The sequence below is a fragment of the Scyliorhinus torazame genome, chromosome 5 (genome assembly GCF_047496885.1).
Source record: "Scyliorhinus torazame isolate Kashiwa2021f chromosome 5, sScyTor2.1, whole genome shotgun sequence".
Classification (NCBI taxonomy): domain Eukaryota; kingdom Metazoa; phylum Chordata; class Chondrichthyes; order Carcharhiniformes; family Scyliorhinidae; genus Scyliorhinus; species Scyliorhinus torazame.
Genome location: NC_092711.1, coordinates 125,006,768 through 125,030,368, shown reverse-complemented (window position 1 = coordinate 125,030,368; position 23,601 = coordinate 125,006,768). Strand labels below are relative to the sequence as shown.

The 23,601-nt window shown below is 48.6% G+C and overlaps 3 protein-coding genes across 4 annotated transcripts in view; 2 read left to right on the top strand and 1 right to left on the bottom strand.

The window, feature by feature from the left end:
• Positions 1–23,601, top strand: part of LOC140421791 (uncharacterized) — an 864,226-nt gene that overhangs the window by 766,239 nt on the left and 74,386 nt on the right. The window lies entirely within an intron of this gene.
• The window catches only part of LOC140421820 (uncharacterized), a 266,946-nt gene that overhangs the window by 232,810 nt on the left and 10,535 nt on the right, over positions 1–23,601 (bottom strand). The gene's annotated exons all lie outside the window — the stretch shown is intronic.
• On the top strand, positions 305–12,325 carry LOC140421849 (uncharacterized). Its single transcript, XM_072506831.1, is given in 2 exon segments — positions 305–1,378; positions 11,005–12,325. Coding segments are annotated over 2 exon segments (1,755 nt in total). The 5' UTR covers positions 305–390; the 3' UTR covers positions 11,772–12,325.

Here is a 23,601-nt window from a genome sequence, read left to right as displayed (position 1 = left end):
ATATTAAATACTTGCTTCAATCATTCAGCCTCTACTACTCCCTTTCTCTCTCCATCTCGCAGAATGTCAGAGTCTAGTGTAGATCCAGACCAGTTGGCAGGTTCCTTCCCTGAAGGACATTAGTGAACCAGTTGGGTTTTTACAACAATCCAGGAGTTTTCATGGTCACTGTTTCCCAGTGCCGGCCCCACAAATGACCAGATTCATTCAGCTCAATTTCACAACCTGCCTTTGTGTTTTTGTGGGTTCTCGCTCACTCCCTATTTTCTGTTTTAAATCAGTTTTACAGGGTGTTCGAAGGGGAGGATTTGCAGTCGGGAAACTTCATCACATCAGGATCAGCTCCAGTTGCTCCATTTACTGTAACCTGAATATCAGCGGATTTTGAACATGGAAGAAAACAGCACCATTCACAGTGGGGAGAAACCGTACACGTGTTCTGTGTGTGGACGAGGCTTCAGCCAAACATCAGGCCTGTTGAGAAACAAGCGGAGTCACTCTGGGGAGAAGCCGTGGAAATGTGGGGACTGTGGGAGGGGATTCATTTCCCCATCAGAGCTGGAAACACATCGACGCAGTCACACTGGGGAGAAACCGTTCTCCTGCTCTAAGTGTGGGAAGAGTTTTACTATTTCAGCCAACCTGCTGAGACACCAGCGAGTTCACACTGTGGAGAGACCATTTCAATGCTCAGACTGCGGGAAATGCTATAAAAGTTCCCAGGAACTGATGTTCCATCAACGAGTTCACACTGACGAGAGACCGTTCAGGTGCTCTCACTGTGGGACTGGCTTCAGGCGATCGTCCCAACTCACTGTACACCAGAGGATTCACAGCGGGGAGAGGCCGTTTATCTGCTCCAAGTGTGGAAGGGGATTCACTCAGTCATCTGACCTGCTGACGCACAAGAGAATTCACACTGGGGAGAAGCCCTTCACCTGCTCCGAGTGTGGGAAGGGATTCACTCAGTTGTCACAGCTGTTGACACACCAGCGAATCCACACTGGGGAGATGCCCTTCACCTGCTCAGAGTGTGGGAAGGGATTCACTACCTCATCCACCCTGCTGAGACACCACCGGGTTCACACAGACAAGAGACCTTTTAAATGTTCAGACTGTGGGAAGGGCTTTAAAAGTTCCTGGGAACTGACGTACCATCAACGTGTTCGCACTGACGAGAAGCCATTCAGATGCTCTGACTGTGGGACTGGGTTCAGGCGATCATCACAACTCACTGACCACCGCCAAATTCACACTGGCACAAGACCTTTCACCTGCTCCGAGTGTGGGAAGGGATTCACTCAGTCATCCAACCTGCTGACCCACCAGTGAGTTCACACTGGGGAGAGGCCGTTCACTTGCTCCCGGTGTGGCAACAGTTTCACAACCTCGTCCAGCCTGCTGAGACATCAGCGAGTTCATAAATAACTACAGTGATTGGAATTTTCCCTTAATCACACCCAGGACTGAACCGTGTTCATTGGGGTCTGGTTCTGCTGATGGAAATAAACTGCAGCCACTTACAGGGACTCATATTCTGGCTAAAAGTCAAATAAATTAGATTTGTGTGAAATACGCAGTGTGTTGAATCATTTAAATATCTCTGACGCAAATTGGTTCCTTTTGATGAGCTCTCCCTCTCCGGTCTCCTCCATCCTCACCTCCAACAAGCGAGGAGCTGATGGAGCTTCTTTGTGACTGAGATTGAGACAATCTGATCAGCTGCCTCTGCTGCTTCCCTCCCTCCCACTAGCCCACCGGCCAAACTGTCCCTAAAGCTTCCTACTGCCCAAGCCCTGAATTCACATCTTTCTCCAGTCATTCTGAAAGATCTTGTCAAGATTGTGACGTTGAATTTTCTGTCTTCAAATCCCCTCTCTCTAACTCCCAGTAAAAGGAGTTTACAGAGGTTTTCAGTGGAAATGCAGGATAGAAATTCAGAACAGACCATTCCAGTTTCTCTGGTACATTCCCCCAAATCTATGAATCTCAGCCCCACACACTCCCCTCCCTCTCTGCTCGTTGTTCCAGATTCAGTCTCCAGTTTCCTCCTGATTCTTTTCTCCTCTCCAGATTCTTCTCCTGTCCTTAGACTGGTGACTCAGACTGTGGCTCAATCCCACTCCTTCACTCTCATTCTAACAAATAACCCAGCTCACAACTAATCATCTTTAACAACTTTATAATAATAATTGCTTATTGTCACAAGTAGGCTTTAATGAAGTTACTGTGAAAAGCCCCTAGTTATTACTGGTAATTTTCACGTTTGGGAAGAATCACCTTTTCCCAATTGTGGAGAACAGAAATCCAGCGGGCAGCTCAGAACTTCCTCCTCCCCAGGACTGTTTTAACAAGCTGCATGTATCTGAGTTACATTTATAGAGACTCACTCACTCAGTGATCAGATCTCACTGAACTATGACACAAGCTGTGTGTATCTGAGTTACATTTATACAGACTCACTCACTCAGTAACTGATCAGATCTCAATGAGCTACAACAACAGCTCTATTTACAATGAGTTTTAAACATGATAAAATGTGCCAAGCAGTTTCACTGGAAAAGGAGGACACATTGGGTCAGATGACCAAAGTCTTGGTCAAAGAGTTTGGTTATAAAGGTGGAAAATGAAGTGGAGGGGTTTACGGGTGAAATTCCAGAGATTGGGGTCCAGGCAGCTGACGGCACGGCCCTCAATTGGGATGTGATTAAAATCAGGGATGAAGGACATCCAGGAATGGTGCTCCATGTCATAGATTATCATAGAATTTACAGTGCAGAAGGAGGCCATTCGGCCCATCGGGTCTGCACCGGCTCTTTGAAAGAGCACCCTACCCAAGCCCACACCTCCACCCTATCCCCATAACCCAGTAACCCCACCCAACACTAAGGGCAATTTTGGACATTAAGGGCAATTTATCATGGCCAATCCACCTAACCTGCACATCTTTGGACTGTGGGAGGAAACCGGAGCAGCCGGAGGAAACCCACGCACACACGGGGAGAACGTGCAGACTCCGCACAGACAGTGACCTAGCCGGGAATCGAACCTGAGACCCTGGAGCTGTGAAGCAATTGTGCTAACCACTATGCTACCGTGCTGCCCCAAATGTATGTGGGCCTCAATGCCCAGACTTTTGGGACAGTTTGACCATCTCTGGTCTCCAATAAAAATAATTCCCTGATAAACATCTTGTAAGGTCTTGGTTTATTTATAACATAACAAGTTCGGACCAGTTGAGTCCTCCTGTGTACTCGATGGGGATTGACTTTAACAGATTTAAAATCCTCTCAATCTCAGGGTCACAAGAAGGATATGTTTCAGTTGAGATTTAAATATATAAATATTTAAAAACTGAACAAGAATGGGGAAAGACAGCAGCTCGATCATTTCAAAGTGAGAAATGAATGGTCTCTGTTTCAGGGCGACTCCTTCAGAATGAACACTTCCCACCAGCAGCACCTCCATCCACCCAGTGGCCCCACCCTGGATTCACATTCAGCATGAACTCAGTGAGAGGCTGAGCTGGCCCCGGGATGTAAGGACGGACAAGAGCTGGAAGTGGTTCCAGTCAATACAGTTTGTGCATCATTATTAAATAAAGAAACTTCATATCGTGTCAAACCCCCATTTCAGACACTTGGTGAATTACAATTTGGAGCCCAGACCTTTCATGTTGCTTCTACTTGGTGCATCCTGTGTAGTTTCAGCAGAGGTAGGGACAGGCTGCTCACATCCCTGCTCTCACTGCCCAGAGGCTTGTGGTCTCCACCCTCTGGGTTCCAGAGCTCCAGAGTGTCCTGGGACAGACTGATCCATCTGTACCTGTGCAGGGCAGATTCAGCTGGAGACGGGGCGGCGTGTTGGATACTGCCTGTGGGTTTGGGGATAACGGGTCTAAGGTGGGAGCCCTTTGCTGGAGATCAGTGACGTGTTGACAGTATCTGTCATCCTGTTCAAGGCAGCAGACATCTCCTGCATGGCCGAGGTCATGACCTGCACTGACCCATTTCAGAGCCGTGCTTGAAGCTCCATGGAGGCAGCCACTCTCTCCATGACACAGTCTCTGGAACCTTCTCCAGCCCTACAACCCTCCAAGTTCCCTCACTCCTCCAATTAGGGGAGAAGGTGGCATTGTGGTAATGTCACTGGATTAGTGATCCAGAGGCCCAGGCTAATGCTCTGGAGACACGGATTCAAATCCCAAATCCAATGAATAAACCTGAATTCGAAAGTTAGTCTCAGCGGCCGTGACAAATATCATCGATTGTTGGAAAACCCCATCTGGTTCACTAATGTCCTTCAGTGAAGGAAATCTGCCGCCCTTACCTGGTCTGGCCTACATGTGACTCCAGACCCACAGCAATGTGATTGACTCTAGTGCCGAGCTGGCCACTCAGTTGAAGGGCAATTAGGGATGGGTAACAAATCCCGGCCTTTCCAGTGATGTCCACATCCCGCATAACAATCAGAATATAAATTGTCACCCCCTTCAGCTCCCCCGACTTGCTTCACTCCACCATTGGCAGAGGCACCTTCACCTACCGAGGTCCTAAGGGCTGGAAGCCCCTCACTAAACCGGTCTCCTTACCTTTTCCACCCAGCTTCTGACCCTCTGTGAAGGGTCTCCGACATTTTAACCTGTTGATGGGTAAATGCCAGTTGTTGTTGTCGCTGCCTCACATTGGAAAACTCAGGAATGTCACAAAAACACTCGGAAACTTCAGACTGAAGATTCTCAGCTGGAAACTTCACATTCAGTCAGGAACAAATCACAGCTTTGCATCATCTCTCATTGGACAGCACATTGGACAAATCACCATCTAATAATGTTTATAAAATGTCAGAAATTCATTGAATGTGAATAGAATGAGCTCTCTCTGGCTCTCAGTAACAAAGCCTCCACAGCAGCTTGCTGGGTGACACACACAGCACAGGCCTGTTCTCTCTGTCACAAACCCTGAAACCAGATTTCTAAACTGGAGAAGGTTGGATCTGACGACCCAAATATAAACCAACTGTCTGAGTAAAGGTTAAAACGGTTCAACAGGAAAATCACTTTGGACAGGAAAGATTGTCAAAGTGATCGGTGCTGGATTCAGACTAACACCAAACACTCTGACTGGATCCAGAGGAAGGAGAACACAAGAGACTCCAGCCCCGGAGATCAGCTTCATCTGTCCGAGTGTCTGATCCGGGATCAGTAAACCATTCCGAGGAGACTGTCACCTCCAGCCTCGGAGATCAGCATCTCCCTGATCCAGCACCAGTAATTCATTCTCACCTGTTATTGGTTGCATGTATTTTCTGCCGATTTAGCTGGTGTACCAAATCTAAACTGTTGCTTTTTCATAAACTGGTTTCAAATCCCCAATGACTTGGATCCCCTTTTTGGGTAAACTGACTCCTGGACTAAAATCTTCCAGTTTCCAGCATTCATTAATCTTGTTGCCTCTAAACACAGTTGTAAAGGAGCCTTCTGTCTGTATCTCGGAGCTCTGAACCATGGAAGGGAGCGACTGAGGCACATTTCTTACACACCTCAGGATTAACCCACACATTCAGTCCTGGATCTGATTGACAGCAGCAAAAACAGCAGAATCCAATCCCCGCAGACAATCATGACGTCGCTGGTGTTTCAGCATAAGTTGTAAGTCAGTGAATCCATTCCCACACTCGGGGCAGGTGAACGATCTCTCTCCAGTGTGAACTCGCTGGTGAATCATCAGCCCATTGCTGCTTCTAAAGCTCTGTTCACAGGCAAAACATTTAAAAGGTTTTATATCAGGGTGAATTTGTTGGTGTTTCAGTAGGTGATAAGACTGAATGAATCCCTTCCCACACACAGAGCAGGTGAACGGTCTCTCCCCAGTGTGAATTCGCTGATGTACAGTAAGCTCAGATGATCGCCTGAAGCCAGTCCTGCAGTGAGAACACCTGAATGGTCTCTCGTCAGTGTGAACACGTTGATAACAGGTCACTTCCCAGGAAGTTTTAAAGCACTGCCCACAGTCTGGACATTTAAAAGGTCTTTTATCAGTGTGAACTCGCTGGTGTTTCTGCAGGTTAGATGTAGCAGTGAATCCCTTTCCACACAAGGAGCAGGTGAATGGCTTCTCCTCACTGTGAATGTGTTGGTGTCTCAACAGATACTTTTGGCTTTAAAATTTCTTCTCACAGTCAGAACATTTGAAAGGTGTCTGATCAGTGTGAACATACTGGTGTGTCAGCAGGCTGGACGACTGAGTGAATCCCTTCCCACAGGTGGAGCAGGTGAATGGCCTCTCCCCAGTGTGACTGCGTTGATGCATTTTCAGTTCAGAAGGGTAACTGAATCCCTTCCAACAGTCCCCACATTTCCACGGTTTCTCCATGGTGCCGGTGTCCTTGTGTCTCTCCGGGATGAATGACAAGTTGAACTCTCGTCCACACACATGGCATGTACGGGTTCTCCCCACTGTGAATGGTGTGATGGTTTTTCTGTCTGTGCAACTGGTTAAATCTCTTTCCACAGTCAGTTCACTGGAACACTCACTGTCTGTGTGGGTCTCGGTGCTTTTCCAATCACACTGATGTTTAAAATCTTTTCCCACAAACTGAACAGACAAACATTACTTCTTCCACATTCAAAGATATTCAGGTTCTAAAGAATTGAGTGACTCTGGCAGATCTTGACGTTTGGTTGGAGTTTTCTGTCGGCCAATCTTCCGCTTCGAATATCCTGTAAAAGGAGTTTACAAAAGCCATCACTGTCAGTCCAGGATAGAAATTCTGAACAGACAATTCTAGTTTCTCTGGAACATTTTTCCCTCTCTTGTTCCCCCAGAGCTGTAAATCCCAGTCCCACACACTCTCCCTCCTCCCTGGGCTGAAATCCAAACCCATCTCACCATTTCTTTTCTCCACTCCCAGTTTTCTCCCTCCCTCTCCTCTGCCTGGGTTCAGTTCTCCAGCTCCTGTCTGCAGACTGACAATAAAACCAATGGGTCTTAATGACGGGTTTAGGGCCTCCACTCACCCGCCTGAATCCAGCTTCATACCTGCACTGCGCATGCTCCAGTTCACAATAGCTGGGGAGTGATTGACGCTGGCTACTGACCAATAAGAGGAGAGCGATCCGGGTCTGGATTCTCCCTGGCTTTAACGGCCGCCATCTTGGGAAAGGAAGTCGGATCTTTTGTTCTTGGAGCAGAGCGCTTGGGCGGCCATCCTAGTATGGGAAGAGGGAGTGGGCGGGCCTTCCTCCCCACTCAAAGGCCCCCGGGAAACTGGCGACCGCCAGCAGAGCGCTGGGGCGGCCATCTTGGTTAGAGAAGAGAGAGTGGGCGGGGCTTCCTCCCAGGTGACAGGCCCCGTGCCAACCGCCTCCATCTTGGGAATGGAAGACGAGTCTTTTGTTCTTGGAGCGGAGCGCTGGGGCGGCCATCTTGGTCAGGGAAGAGGGAGTGCGCGAGATTTTCTCCCCGGTGACAACACCCGGGGCAGCCGGCGGCCGCCGCCATCTTGTGGCGGTGATTCTCTATCCGGGTCTTTAGTGAAGGACAATGAGCTGGAGCTGAGGTTGAAAAGTGTTCAGAGGAAGGTCTGAAATCAGATTTACAGCCAGATATCTGTAAGAACCACAAAGTTCACATTCAGTATGTTTGGCAAATGAAATCACAATGCTGCAAACACTCAGTTCTGAAGAAGAATCAGATTGCATTGGAAATATTAACTCTCTTTCTCTCTCTTCACAGAAGCTGCCAAACCTGCTGAGGATTTCCACAACTTTCTGTTTTCACTTCACATTTCCAGCTTCCGCAGAGTTTTACTCAAATTATTATGTTTTTGAAATTCTGTTACATAACCAGTTAAGAGTAAAACAATTGTCACCATTTAAATGTCCAAATCAGTGATATTTATTTGTTTAACTGAGACTGGGCTGTTCAGGAGCAATGTCAGAAATCACTTCACAGAAAATATAGGGAAATCTGCAATTCTGTTCAGATTCTGTCAATAGAAACTATAAAAACGGATAGAAGTTTGTGAGACAAGAGTATTAATGGTAAAAGAATCAAGGGAGATGGATGGATTGAAAAACAGATCAGGCATCTGCAGACTGGAGCTTAATGTCTGAGGTTGGACTGATTCTGGTTTTGTTTTGAAGGTGGTGTCGGTTTCCTGTCCTGTCGATCATCTCCACACCCGCGGGTAATTTGCTGGAGGTGAGATAATCTTTATTTGTGTCACAAGTAGGCTTACATTAACACTGCAGCGATTAACTATGATTAACACAAACTGATTTGACTTGATTTTTATTCAGAATTTAATTTCTTATAACAGGCTTGGAGTTTATGCATCATAATAATAACAGTCTATTATTGTCACAAGTAGGCTTATATTAACACTGCAATGAAGTTACTGTGAAAATCCCCTAGTTGCCACACTCCAGCGCCTGTTCGGGTAAATTGAGGGAAAATTCAGAATGTCCAGTTCAACTTACAATTCACCTCACGTCTTTCAGGACTTGTGGGAGACACACGCAGACACGGGGAGAACGTGTGGACTCCACACAGTGACCCAAGTGGGAATCAAACCCAGGTTCCTGGTGCTGTGAAGCAACAGTGCTAACCTCTGTACTACCGTGATGGGGAAGAGGGTTCATGCAGTGACACAGCCCTGTCTGATCCCAGTCTTCACTGAGATAGTGATTGATGAGATTGATGAGGATCATGGCTTGTGTGTCATCATTGTGCAGGCGGAGGATGGTGGCCAATTTCTGAGGACAGCCAAATTTGAAGAACATACTGAATAAAACATCACTTTGACAGTGTGAAGTGCTTTTGTGAGGTTAGAAAAGACCAAGAACTGTGATTGATGCTGTTCCTTGTATTTTCCTTGGGTTTGTCAAGTGGTGTAGATCATGTCTTTGGTGCCTCTATGAAGGGAGAAATCCTACCTGTGACTTGGGAAGGAGCTCTTTGGCCACGAAGAGGAGATCACTGAAGAGGATATTTTGGTCTTGGAGGGAGTGCAATATAGGTTTACTAAAACAATACGCCACGATACCTGGACTACGGGGGTTAGGTTACGAGATAGATTATTGATTGATTGGTTTTATTTATTGTCATGTGTGCTGAGGTACAGTGAAAAATATTGTTCTGCGGACAGTCCATAAAGATCGTTCCAGACATGAAATAAACCCATAGGACCTACATAAATACACAAGCAAGGGGTGAGCATACAGAGTTCATTACTACTCAGTAGAGAAGATGTGTGAAAAGATCAGCTCAGTCCATAAGAGGATCATTCAGGAGTCTGGTAACAGCGGGGAAGAAACTGTTGTTGAACCTGTTCGTGCGTGTTCTCAGACTTTTCTCTGATGGGAGAAGTTGGAAGAGTGACTAACCCGGATGGGAGGGGTCTTTGATTATGCTGCCCACTTTCCCAAGGCAGCGGGAGATGTAGACGGAGTCAGTGGATGGGAGGCAGGTTCGTGTGATGGACTGGGCTGTGTTCACGATTCTCTGAAGTTTCTTACGATCTTGGACCAAGCAGTTGCCATACCAGGCTGTGATACAGCCAGATAGGATACTTTCTGCGGTGCATCTGTAAAAGTTGGTAAGAGTCAATGTGGACATGCTGAATTTCCTTAGTTTCCTGAGGAAGTGTAGTGCACTGTTGTGCTTTCTTGGTGGTAGTGTCGGTGTGGGTGGACCAGAACAGATTGTTGGTGATGTGCACACCTAGGAATTTGAAGCTGTCAACCATCTCCACGTCGCACCATTGATGCAGACAGGGGTGTGTACGATACTTCGCTTCCTGAAGTCAATTACCAGCTCTTTAGTTTTGCTGACATCGCGGGAGAGATTGTTGTTGTTATACCACTGCACTTGGTTCTCTATGTCCCTCCTGTAGATATTGAAGATGTCGAGGGATATGAGGGATAGTGTGGGAAAACGGTGCTGAGGTAGATCAGCCAATGATCCCATTGAATGGGTCAGCAGGCTCGATGGGCCGAATGGCCGACTGCAGCTCATATTTGTTGTGATCTCCTGGACAGTAAGCTGTGAGCTTGGATTTGTCAATCAGCCTGAATCAACACCTTCAGGAGAATAGAGAGGGTGAATATTAGATACAGCAGAGTGAGAATGGAGGGAGATTGTGTGGGATGGAGATTTACATATTTTGGGGAATATGAGAGAGGAAAAAATGTGACATAGAAACTAGAATTGTCTGTTCTGAGTTTCTATCCTGTACTGACAGTGATGAGTTTTGTAAATTGTTTTTACAGGATATTAGACGAGGCGGAATTACAGACAGAAATCTCAAACATTACATCTCGATCTGATAGTCACTCCCTTCCTTGGAACCTCAATATCTCCCACCTTTGAATCTAGAAGAAATGTTTTCCTGAACTGGTCAGCTAAAGATTTCAAACATCAGTGTGACTGGAAAAGCACCGAGACCCGAGTGAGAGAGTTCATAGAATCTCAGAATTTACGGTGCAGAAGGAGGCCGTTTGGCCCATCGAGTCTGCACCGGCCCTTGGAAAGATCACCCTGCCTAAGCCCAAACCTCCATCCTATCACCGTAACCCAATAACCCCACCCAAACTTTTCCGAAACTACGGGCAATTTATCAAGGCCAATCCACCTAACCTGCACGTCTTTGGACTGTGGGAGGAAACCGGAGCACCCGGAGGAAACCCACGCAGACACGGGGAGAACGTGCAGACTCCACACAGACAGTTCCAGTGAACTTACTGTGGAAAGAGCTTTAACCAGTTACACAGCCTGAATAAACATAACATTCACAGCAGGGAGAGATCATACCCGTGTTGTGTCTGTGGAAGAGGCTTCAATTGATCATCCAACCTGGAGAGACACGAGGAGACCCAAAACATGGAGAAACCGTGGAAATGTGGGGACTGTGGGAAGGGATTCCGAGCCCCATCTGAGCTGGAGACTCATCGACGCAATCACACGGGGGAGAGGCCGTTTACCTGCTCTATGTGTGGGAAAGGATTCACTCAGTCCTCCAGCCTGCAGAGACACCAGCGAATTCACACTGGGGAGAGACCATTCACTTGCTCTCAGTGTGGGAACGGATTCACTCTGTTATCCAGCCTGCGGACTCACCAGCGAGTTCACACTGGGGAGAAGCCATTCACCTGCTCTCAGTGTGGGAAGGGATTCACTGAGTTATCCACCCTGCGGACTCACCAGCGAGTTCACACTGGGGAGAGGCCGTTCACCTGCTCTCAGTGTGGGAAGGGATTCATTACTTCATCCACCCTGCGGAAACATCAGCGAGTTCACACTGGGGAAAGGCCATTCACCTGCCCTCAGTGTGGGAAAGGGTTCCGTTTATCATGCACTCTGCGGATCCATCAGCGAGTTCACACTGGGGAGAGGCCATTCACCTGCTCTCAGTGTGGGAAGGGATTCATTACTTCATCCACCCTGCGGAGACACCAGCGAGTTCACACTGGGGAGAGGCCGTTCACCTGCTCTCAGTGTGGGAGGGGATTCTCTCGGATATCCAACCTGCGGAGACACCAGCGAGTTCACACTGGGGAGAGGCCATTCACCTGCTCTCAGTGTGGGAAGGGATTCATTACTTCATCCACCCTGCGGAGACACCAGCGAGTTCACACTGGGGAGAGGCCATTCACCTGCTCTCAGTGTGGGAAGGGATTCATTACTTCATCCACCCTGCGGAGACACCAGCGAGTTCACACTGGGGAGACGCCGTCCACCTCTCAATGTGAGGCGGGATTGCATGCTTGATCAGACCTGCTGTGACACCAACAATTTCACAATTGATTACAGGGGTTGGATTCTGCTGTTATTGTTTCTGCTCTACATCCAGGACTGCATTGTGTTCATTCTGACAGGTGGTCAGTGGGGATGGTCAGAGGGTTTCTTTCTGCTGGACTGGCCGGTCTCACCACTTTGCCTCCAGTGGGCTGATGCTCTCGGAGCCTTGTTGCTAATACCTGGCTTCAAATTGCACAAGGATCACAGAGTGAAAGGGTGTTTGGAAGCTGAAGATATTTAGTTTCCATTTCTGTTTCAAACCCCTCAAAGTGGGCCATGTTGGCATGGAGATGGGCCCTGGTGGTTACATGGTTCCATTTATTTGGGTGTTCCTCACAGAAGAAAACTATCAGGATGTCAGGATTAGGGTAGCACAAGTGATTAGCACTGTGGCTTCACAGCTCCAGGGTCCCAGGTTCGATTCCCCGCTGGGTCACTGTCTGTGCGGAGTCTGCATGTTCTCCCCGTGTCTGCGTGGGTTTCCTCCGGGTGCTCTGGTTTCCTCCCACAGTCCAAAGATGTGCAGGTTAGGTGTATTGGCCATGATAAATTGCCCTTAGTGTCCAAAAAGATTAGGAGGGGTTATTGGGTTACGGGCATGGGGTGGAAGTGAGGGATTAAGAGGGTCGGTGCAGACTCGATGGGCTGAATGGCCTCCTTCTGCACTCTATGTTCTATGTTCAAGGTGAGGGGCAAGTTGTCTGAGGTGGACTGGGAAAGTGCAGAGAATACCTAATATTTAAGGAATTATGAATTCCCGTGGCGGCTATGAGGGAGTAAGTCACACATTTGGTGGCTCCCGCTGTGGCTGGACTTTTGGACCTTTCCCCCTGACTTTTTTTCGGTTTTACACGCTAAACTCGAAGGTGAGGCAATTGGGCACCGTTTCCACATATTGGTGTGTGGAAAAAAGAACCAGACGTGCACAAAAGGCAGAAATAAGAAGACAAGCAAGGGCTGGGTTGAAGCTGCAGCAGAAGACAACATGGCTGATGACTGGACCCCTGGTGTGACGGCCCAGCCATCAACGGAGCAGTTGATGCAGGTCATCCAGGATGGCTTTACAAGGCAGACACAGGACTGGCTACATCCGATAAAAGAGTCGATTGATCGGCTGGAACACAGATTGGACGCCAAGATCGGGCGATCCAGAAGCTGGAGAAAGTGCTAGCGATCAGGAGGGGCACCAAACGGTGGTGGAGCTGGAGGTGGGGAAGCTGAAGGATCAGCAGAAAAGGCTTCTGGAGAAGGTAGAGGACCTGGAGAATAAGTCCCGCCGGCAGAAGTACGAATCGTTGGACTCCCGGAGGGGGCTGAGGGAGCTGATGCTGGCACATACGTCGCGGGTATGTCTCAGAAGCTTTTGGGAGATGGGGCATTTCCCCGACCTGTGGAGGTGGACAGGGCGTAAAGAGCTCTGGCAAGGGAACCGCGAACGGGGGACCCTCCGAGGGCGATGGTAGTTAGGTTCTACAGGTTCCTTGACAAGGAATGTATTCTTTAGTGAGCTGTAAGTGGGACAAAGGTATCCTGTGTGTTTACCAGGACCTGAGCGTGGAGGTGGCCAGGAAGAGGGCCAGCTTCAACCAAATCAAGGCAATCTTTTTTAAGAAGCAGGTGAAGTTTGGGTTGTTGTATCCGGCTCGTCTATGGGTCACATATGAGGACCAGCACCATTATTTCGAGTCACCCGAGGACGCAATGGACTTTGCAAAAAGCAAATGGCTGATGGCGAACTGAGAACTTTTTGAACTACGATGTAACTTTTTGATGCCTGTTTGTCTTTTTTCTCTTCTGTATTTGAGTTCTGTTTAAGAAGGGGGAAGTAAAAGTTATTCGTTTCGGGTTTTCATTGTTCTGGTGCGGGTGGGTGGCAGTGCCTTTTACTTTGAATTACTTTGAATTGCACTATTGTGGGATTTTCTTTTAACTGGGTGATTGTTTGGGGACGGCTAGATGAGAGAAGTTGTTTGGATGAGCGGGTGGGAGGGGAGGGAGAGAACAATAGGTGGGAGATTATCTGGAGCCGGAGGTGAGGGCCACCAAGCTAGCTGGGTGAGCTAGCTCACGGAAGCAATGTGGGGCGGTGTATATGGTTAGTTTATGGCATGGGTTAGGTTACAGAGTGCTGTTGCTGGGGGGGGGGGGGGGGGGGGTGTAGTTGTTCTGCTGACGAGGGAGGGACTTGGGCTGAGGGACAGAGTGGAGGTCGGGGCTGCCGGGGGGCGGGCTGGAGGAGGCGCGGCACATGGGCTGGAGGCGCGCCCAAGAAAGGGCATGGCTGATCGGCGGAGGGGGGTGGACACGGTGCCCCCCAACTAGGCTGATCACTTGGAATGTTAGAGGACTAAATAGGCCGGTCAAGAGGGCACATGTGTTCGCGCATCTGAGGGGTCTGAAGGCGGGCGTGGTAATGCTGCAGGAGACACATCTGAGAGTGGCGGATCAGGTCAGATTAAGGAAAGGCTCGGTTAGTCAGGTCTTTCATTCGGGGCTGGACACAAAGACTGGAGGGGACGCAATTTTGATTAACAAGCGGATGCTATTTGAGGTGGGCAGTTTTGAATGTGGGAGGTCATTATATAATGGTTAGTGGTAAGCTGGAAGACATGAAGGTAGTTTTGGTTCGCGTGTATGGGGCAAATTGGGATGACGTGGAATTTATAAAGAGGATGTTGGGGAAGATACCTGACCTGGACTCGCACAAGTTGGTCATGGGAGGGGACTTTAATACAGTTATCGATCCCAGTCTGGACCAGTCGTGTTCAAAAATGGGTAGGGTGCCATCAATGGCAAAGGAACTGAAAGGGTTCATGGAGCAAAGGGGGGGGGATCCATGTGATTTAGGCAGCCAACAGTGAAGGAGTTCTCTTTCTACTCCCACGTACATAAGGTTTATTCCCGGATCAATTTCTTTATCTTGAGCAGGGCTTTATTGGCGGGGGTGGTGGATGCGGGGTATTCGGCGATTACTGTCTCTGATCATGCTCCACATTGGGTTGAACTGCAGGTTAGTGAAGAAGGTTATCAGCGCCCGCAATGGATGTTAGATGTAGGGCTGTTGGCGGATGAAGCTGTGAGCGAGAGGCTGAGGAAGTGCATGCAAAATTACCTGCAGATAAATGACACGGGGGAAGTCTCAGCAGCGGTGGCCTGGGAGGCGCTGAAGGCAGTGGTGAGAGGGGAGCTGATTTCGATCCGGGCCTACAGGGACAGGACGGATAGGGCAGAGACGGACCGACTGGTAAAGGAGATTTTACAGATAGGAGGTACGCGGAGACCCCAGGGGCAGAGTTTTTATGGGAACAGCGGAGGCTGCAGGCTAAGGTTGGCGTGCTGACCACAGGGAAGGCAGTGGAGCAGCTTAGAAAGGCGAGGGGAGCGATCTATGAACACGGGGAGAAAGCCAGCAGAATGCTTGCACAGCAACTCAGAAAGAGGGAGGCAGCTAGGGAAATAGGGAAAGTAATTGATGGGGAGGGGAACTTGGTGAGAGATTCGGCAGGGGTGAACTAGGCGTTCAGGGACTTCTATAGTCGGCTGTACAGGTCGGAGTCCCCCACGGGGCCGGAGGGGATGAGACGTTTCTTGGAGGGGCTGACTTTCCCAAAAGTGGGAAGGGAGCTGGTAAAAGGACTAGGGGCCCCGATCAGGGTGGAAGAGATATTGGCTTGAAGGCCATGCAGTCGGGTAAAGCCCCAGGGCCGGACGGGTACCCAGCGGAGTTCTATAAAAGGTTCTCCGGGATATTGGGGCCGGTCAAGGTTTTCAATGAGGCAAGGGACAGAGGGGTTCTGCCCCTGACGATGTCCCAGGCCACGATTTTGTTGATTCTGAAACGGGACACGAACCCGGAGTTATGCAGGTCTTGCAGGCCGATATCCCTGCTGAATGTGGATGCCAAATTGCTGGCCAAAATTTTGCCCTCCAGGATTGTGTGCCGGACGTTATCATGGAGGACCAGACAGGCAGGCAGATGGTGGCCAATGTAAGAAGGCCCCCGGAAAGTAGGGAGGTGGAGGTAGTAGTTGCGATGGATGTAGAAAAGGCTTTTGACTGGGTTGAGTGGGATTATTTATGGGAGGTACTGGGACGATTCGGATTGGGGAGGGGCTTTATCGACTGAGTCAAGCTGCTGTACCAGGCTCCTGTGGCAAGTGTACGTACATCAGGACAACTTCTGACTACTTTAGATTGCACCGGGGGACGATGCCCCCTCCCCCCACTTGTTCACATTAGCTATAGAGCCACTGGCAATTGCTCTGAGAGTTTCAAGGGGTTGGTCCCAGAGGGGGGTGGGAGGGTGGAACACAGAGTCTTGCTTTATGCAGATGACCTGCTCCTATACTTTTCGGATCCAATAGAGGGGATGGACAAAATCATGGGAATATTGAGGGAATTTGGCCGGTTCTCTGGGTAAAAACTAAATATGGGGAAAAGCGAGATGTTCGTAGTTCAGTCGAGGGGTCGGGAGAGGCGACTGGGTGAGCTGCCGTTTAGGTTAGTAGGGGACATTCTCAGATATCTAGGTATACAAGTAGCACGGGACTGGGACCGGTTGCATAAATTGAACTTGTCCCGTTTAGTAGAGCAAACGAGGGGCGACTTTCGGAGGTGGGATGCACTCCCGTTGTCGCTAGCTGGGAGAGTGCAGACGGTGAAAATGACGGTCCTCCCGAGATTTCTGTTCGTATTTCAATGTCTCCCCATCTTCATTCCGCGGTCCTTTTTTAAGCGGGTCATCAAAATTATCATGGGTTTTGTGTGGGCGGTGGAGGTAGTAGTTGCGATGGATGGGGAAAAGGCTTTTGACCGTGAGTGAGGAAAGCGATGGCCGAGCGGAGTCGGGGAGAGGGGGGGGCTGGCGCTGTCGAATTTTAGTGACGATTACTGGGCGGCTAACATAGCCATAATTAGGAACTGGGTGGTGGAGGCGGGGTCGGCCTGGGAGTGGATGGAGGCGGCTTTGTGTAAAGGCACCAGTCTGGGGGCGTTGGTAACGGCGCCTCTGCTGTTCCCGCCGGCGCAGTACTCCACCAGCCCTGTAGTGATGGCGGCCCTGAGAGTTGGGGACAATGGGGGAGGTATGTGGGAGCATCGGTCTGGTCCCCAATCTATGATAATCATCGGTTTGCCCCGGGGAGCATGGATGGGGGTGTTCCGAATATGGCGGAGGGGGAGGGGGGGTTCCAAATATGGCGGAGGGCGGGGATTGAGAGGATGGGGGATTTGTTCATAGAAGGGAGCTTTCCGAGCATGAGGTCTCTGGAGGAGAAATTTAGGTTGGTGAGGGGGAACAATTTCAGATATCTACAGGTGCGGGACTTTCTGCGCAGACAGATACCATCCTTCCCACTCCTGCCACTAAGGGGGATCCAGGTCAGGGTAGCTTCCAGAGGATGGAGGGGAGCGTCTCTGACATCTACAAAGTACTCATGGGGGCAGAGGAGACGCAGACGGAGGAGCTGAAGCATAAGTGGGAGGAGGATCTTGGAGGTAAGATGGAGGATTGCTTACGGGCGGACGCGTTGAGTAGAGTCAACGCGACCGCAACATGCGCCAAGCTTAGCCTGATCCAATTCAAGGTGGTCCACCGGGCCCACATGACAGTGGCCTGGATGAGCAGATTCTTTGGGGTAGAGGACAGGTGCGCAAAATGTGCGGCAGGACCAGCGAACCATGTTGACCAGCGAACCATGTTCACATGTTCTGGGCGTGTCCAAAACTTAGGGGGTACTGGCAGGGGTTTGCTGGCGTCATGTCCAAGGTATTAAAACAAGGGTGGCGCTGAGTCCAGAGGTGGTGATTTTTGGGGTGTCGGAGGACCCGGGAGTCCAGGAGGAGAAAGAGGCGGACGTTCTAGCCTTTGCTTCCCTGGTAGCCCGGAGACGGATACTGCTAGCTTGGAGGGACTCAAAGCCCCTGAAGTCGGAGACCTGGCTATCGGACATGGCGAGCTTTCTCTGCCTGGAGAAAATTAAATTCGCCCTGAGAGGGTCGCTCTTGGGGTTCGCCCGGAGGTGGCAACCATTCATTGACTTCTTTGCGGAAAAGTAATCGTCAGCAGAAGGGGGCGGGGGTGGGGGGAGGTTAGTGTAACGTAGAGTAGGGGGTCAATTAGGCGGGTCCTGGGGTGATGGGAATTGGTTATATTGTTGTTTACAATGCCAAAAAATACCTCAATAAAATTGTTTATTAAAAAAAAATATTTAAGGAATTATTACATATTTATCAGGGGAGCGGTTTGCTCAGTTGGCAGGACGACTGGTTTGTGATGCAGAGCAAGGCCAACAGTGAGGATTCAACTCCTGTACTGGCTGCGTTTATTCATGAAGGCCCCGCCTTCTCAACCAGGTCCCTCGCCTGAGGTGTGCTGACCCTCGGGTTAAATCACCTCCAGTCAGCTCTCTCTCTGTCAAAGGGAGCAGCCTATGGTGCTCTGGAATTTTTGGACTTTTATTTCACATATATACAACAAATATAGATTCCTTCAAGGAATAAAAATCATTCCAACAGGAAAAGAAATGTCACCGCGGCGAACAAGAAAAGTTAAAGATCCCATCAGATCAATGGAAGAGGCTCACAACGTGGTCAAAATAGTAGTAAACCTAAGGATTGGGAATTTCCGTTAGAATTCAGCAAAGGAGGAGCAAGAAACAGATAAGGAGCAATAGAATATGAGAGCAAACTGGGGAGAAACATAAAAAACGACTGGAAAAGCTTCCATAGGTATGTAAAAAGGAAAAGATTGTCAAAGACCAATGTGGGTCCATTCCAGGCAGAGACAGGAGAGTTTATAATGGGGAATGAGGAAATGGCAGAGAAACTAAACAATGTGTGTCTGCCTTCACAGAGGAAGATGCAAAAATTTCCCCAAAACACTAGAGACCCAGGGGCCTCGTGAGCACAAGGGTCTGGAAGAGAAGAATTAGTGAAAAAGTAGTACTGGAGAAATTAATGGGGTTGGAAGTGAATAAATCCCCAAATGCTGATGATCTACATCCCAGAGTGTTGAACGAGGTGGCTGTAGAGATCGCTATTCCTCATTCTAAACTCTCCTGGCTCTATCTGAATGGACACACCTTTGTCTGAGCCAAACGTTTCCTTTTTACGTACCTATAGAAGCTTTTAGTCCATTTGTATGTATTTTGCTGGTTCACATTCATATTCTATTCTCCCTCGCTGTCTCAGTGTCTTGGTCCTTTGCTGTATTATAAAATCCTCCCAATCCTCAGGTTTATTCTGATTTCTGATAACTTTATCGGCCTTTTCTTTCAATCTTATCCAATATTTCACTTCCTCTGGTAGTCACGGTTCTCTTGATGTTTTGGGGTTCTTCAGCCTTGAAGGAATGTAAATTGTGTAATAATTATTGGAAGTCTATCCATTGCCTGTGGACTGTCACACATTTTAATGTATTTACCCCAATCCACCTCAGCTAATTTGGCCCTTCTACCTTCATAATTTCCTTCAAACTTAATACCCTGGCTTCAGATTGGAATACCTCATATTCAATATTCTGGTCACTCATCCCTAAAGGTTGTTTTACAGCGCGATTATCAATTAGCCCTTTATCGTTGCATAATATTAAATCTACAAAAGCCTGTTCTCTAGTCGGTTCCTCAACTTACTGCTGGAGATAACTGTCCCTAACACACTCCAGAAACTTGTCCTCCACACCATCAGTGCCCATTAGGTTTACCCAGTCTACATGTAGATTGAAGTCACCCATTACTGTTTTACCCATGCTACAAGCTTCTCTAATTTCCTGCTTAATACCATGTCCCACACAACCCCTGCTGTTTGGTGGCCTACAACAGCTCTTACCAATGTTTCCTGCCCCATGCTGTTTCTTGGCTTCACCCAAATATATTCCACGTTTTGTATTCCTGATCTGAGATCCACCCTTACTAATGACGTCGTCCCTTATTATCCGAGCAACACCACCTCCTTTTACTTTTTTCCTGCATCATCAACAAACTCAGTGACCATATCTTTGGTCCTGTCATCAGAGTCATTGATATGAATTGTGAAACGTTGAGTCTCCAGCACTGATCCCTGTGACACACCGCTCATTACATCTCGCCAACCAAAACATGGCCTATTTGTGCCTACTCTCGGTTTTCTGGCAGCTGGCTAATCTTTCCCTGTGAAAGACAGTTCTGGGATTAAAGACTGCCAGACGGCGAAAAGAACGGAAGTGAATCCTCGGGAATGAATCATCACTTTGGACTGATTCTGAGACAATTAAGTTTCAACTTCCAGGGCAGACTAACTAATCGTGGAGTGCGACTTTAGATTGTGTAACTTTGGTACGGTAGCACAGTGGTTAGCCCTGTTGCTTCACAACATCCCAGGTTCGATTCCCACTTGGGTCACTGCCGTGCAAAGTCTGCACGTTCTCCCCGTGTCTGAGTGGTTTCCGCCAGGTGCTCCAGTTTCCTCCCACAAGTCCCGAAAGATAATAATAATCTTTATTGTCACAAGGTGGCTTACATGAATACTGCAATGAAGATTCTGTGAAAAGCCCATAGTCACCACACTCTGTTGCCTGTTAAGGTACACAGATGGAGAATTCAGAATGTCCAATTCACCGAACAGCACGTTTTTGGGGACTTGTGGGAGGAAACCGGAGCACGCGGGAGAACCCCACGCAGCCACAGAGAACGTGCAGACTCCACACAGACAGTGACCTAAGCCGGGAATCAAAACTGTGACAATGGAGCAGTGAAGCAACAGTGCTGACCACTGTGCTACTGTGTTGCCCACAATGTGCTAGTTAGGTGAAGTGGACATCCTGAATTCTCCCTCTGTATACCCGAACAGGCACCTGAGTGTGGCAACTAGGGGATTTTCATAGTAACTTCATTGCAGTGTTAATGTCAGCCTACTTGTGACAATTATAAAGATTATTATTAATATTATAAACGGGCAAAGTTCTATATGTAAGTTAAAGTAGCTTCTAGTTTGTTTGTTGCATTTAAAGTCATAAAACTTGAAGTCCGTTGTGTGATTCTTTAATTTGTTGACTGAGAATTCAATTTCTTTTTCTTGCTGACCTGCATGGAGGTTCCAATCCACAAATGTTGACTTCCCATTTGAGTCTCGGGCACCTTTCTGTCTGTATTGCTCGTGTCAATGACAGCCAGGTGATGGAGCTGAGGGCTGAATTTAGCTGAGCATAAAGGGGCCTATCCACTAATACACAGGAAGGCACTGGAGGCCTGACTGGGAAACGGATCTCCTACTAATCCGGGGGGGGAGACTGGGGCTGATCGTAATGCGACCCCCAGGGTTCAGTGCCCCTGTGTCCAAAGCACGGAGTCGTAGGAATGGAGTACAGAGGAGCTGAAGGAAAACCATTTGGGACCAGAAGATTGTGAACATCTTTTTACTCTGGTTGTCTTTAATCCTCAAGTAATTTTCTGTTAGTTTTTTTTAACCATGTTCTGTTTCGTCAATAAACTTTTAACCAGAAAATATTTGAATTTAGAACATAGAACATAGAACAATACAGCGCAGTACAGGCCCTTCGGCCCACGATGTTGCACCGAAACAAAAGCCATCTAACCTACACTATGCCATTGTCATCCATATGTTTATCCAATAAACTTTTAAATGCCCTCAATGTTGGCGAGTTCACTACTGTAGCAGGTAGGGCATTCCATGGCCTCACTACTCTTTGCGTAAAGAACCTACCTCTGACCTCTGTCCTATATCTATTACCCCTCAGTTTAAAGCTATGTCCCCTCGTGCCAGCCATTTCCATCCGCGGGAGAAGGCTCTCACTGTCCACCCTATCTAACCCCCTGATCATTTTGTATGCTAATTTGTTGGACTTTTCCTGATTAAATATGTTCACTTTCGGGAGAGTGGGTGAGAGGGATTGACAGGCTCTTTAACAGAAAGCGAATCCCTCTAAGGTAATTGGCAAAGGAGCCAGAGGGGTTGAGATTTGATTTTTCTTTTGACACAGTGCTTGAAAATGGGGTTCAGGGAATCAATCGTGACTGACTAATTTAGCAAGGTTCTCTGAGAAAGTAACAAGGGATGTCAATAAAGGGGAACCTGTAGATGTGCTTTATCTGGATTTCCAGAAGGGATTTCCCAAGGTGCCACATCAAAGGTTATTGCACAAAATAAGTGCTCATGGTTTGGGGGCAACATATCAGCATGGATAGAGGATTGGTTAGCGAGCAGGAAGCAGCCAGTAGGTATAAATGGGGCATTTCTGGGCTGGTAAGATGTGACAAGTGGAATGTCACCAGGATCAGTGCTGGTCTCTCAACCATTTACAATCTGTATGAATGTGTTGGATGATGAGATTGAATGTATGACTCAAATACAGGCAGGGAAGTAATTTGTGAAGTGGATTTAAGGAGCCTGCAAAGGACTGAAAATAGAGAACGTACAAACTGCACACACAGTCACCCAAGGCCGGAATCAAACCCGGGTCCCTGGCACTGTGAGGCAGCAGTGCTAACCACTGACTGTCCCTTTACTGTCGCTGGGTCAAACTCCTGGAATTCCTTCACGAACAGCACAATGGGTATACCAACACCACACGGACAGCAGCAGTTCAAGAAGGCAGCTCAAGGACAATTAGGGATAGGCAATAAATGTTGGCCTCGCCACATCCCATGAAAGAATAAATTCCTACATTGGCGATGAAACTATGTTCCTGTCATGGGGCGGTTCTTGGGCACCGAGTGGGCAGGGCTTCAATCTCCCTCATGGGCTCCCTCCCCAATGACCGCGCACACGCACTACAGCTTATCGCCTCTCAGCAAAATGGCGGCCGTTAACCTGGGCCTTTCGTCGGAGAACCGCCACTGCGGCCCGCTGTTTGCGAGCGTGGATCGGTAGCTTTGAATTCTTGTTTCTGGGCCTACGCCGGGTATTTATGAAGTCTCTCAAACCACCTGCCAATAGTATTGCTTCCAGCTCACCTGCAGTTTCTAATTCTAAACTGCTCAGAATTCTGCACGGTGGTGCAGTGGTTAGCACTGCTGTCTCACGGCAACGAGGTCCCATGTTCGATCCCGGCTCTGGGTCACTGTCCGTGTGGACTTTTGCACATTCTCCCCATGTTTGCGAGGGTCTCACCCCCACAACCCAGAAATGTACAGGGTAGGTGGATTGGCCACGCTAAATTCCCCTTAATTGGACAAAATTAATTGGGTACTCTAAATTTATTTTTAAAATGATAATTTCACCCCAACAACATCGCTCCAGTATTGGCACTGCACATGCTCCAGATCACAATGCCCAGCGACTGATTGACGGCACCTCCGGACCAATGGGAATAGGGGGCAGGGCTGGAGGACCGATCAGAAGCAGCTGCTCCTCCAACCAATCAGTGAATGTGGGGGCGGGGCTGGGCCCGGATCTCCCTCATTGGCTGGAACTCGGCATCAATTTGAAAGCTGATTTCATAGAATTTACAATGCAGAAAGAGGCCATTCGGCCCATCTGCACCGACCCTTGGAAAGAGCACCCCAGACCATCCCACACCTCCACCCTATTCCTGCAACCCCATTTAACCTTTTTGAACAGTCAGGGCAATTTAGTATGGCCTGCACATCTTTGGATTGTGGGGGGAAACCGGAGCACCCGGAGGAAACCCACGCAGACATAGGGAGAACGTGCAGACTCCGGACAGACAGTGACCCAAGCCAGGAATTGAACCTGGGACCCTGGAGCTGTGAAGCAACTGTGCTAACCACTGTGCTACCGTGCTGTCTCAAACTCCAGGAGAAAACTGGACCTTTCTGTTTGTGGCTTTAAACAGATGAAACCC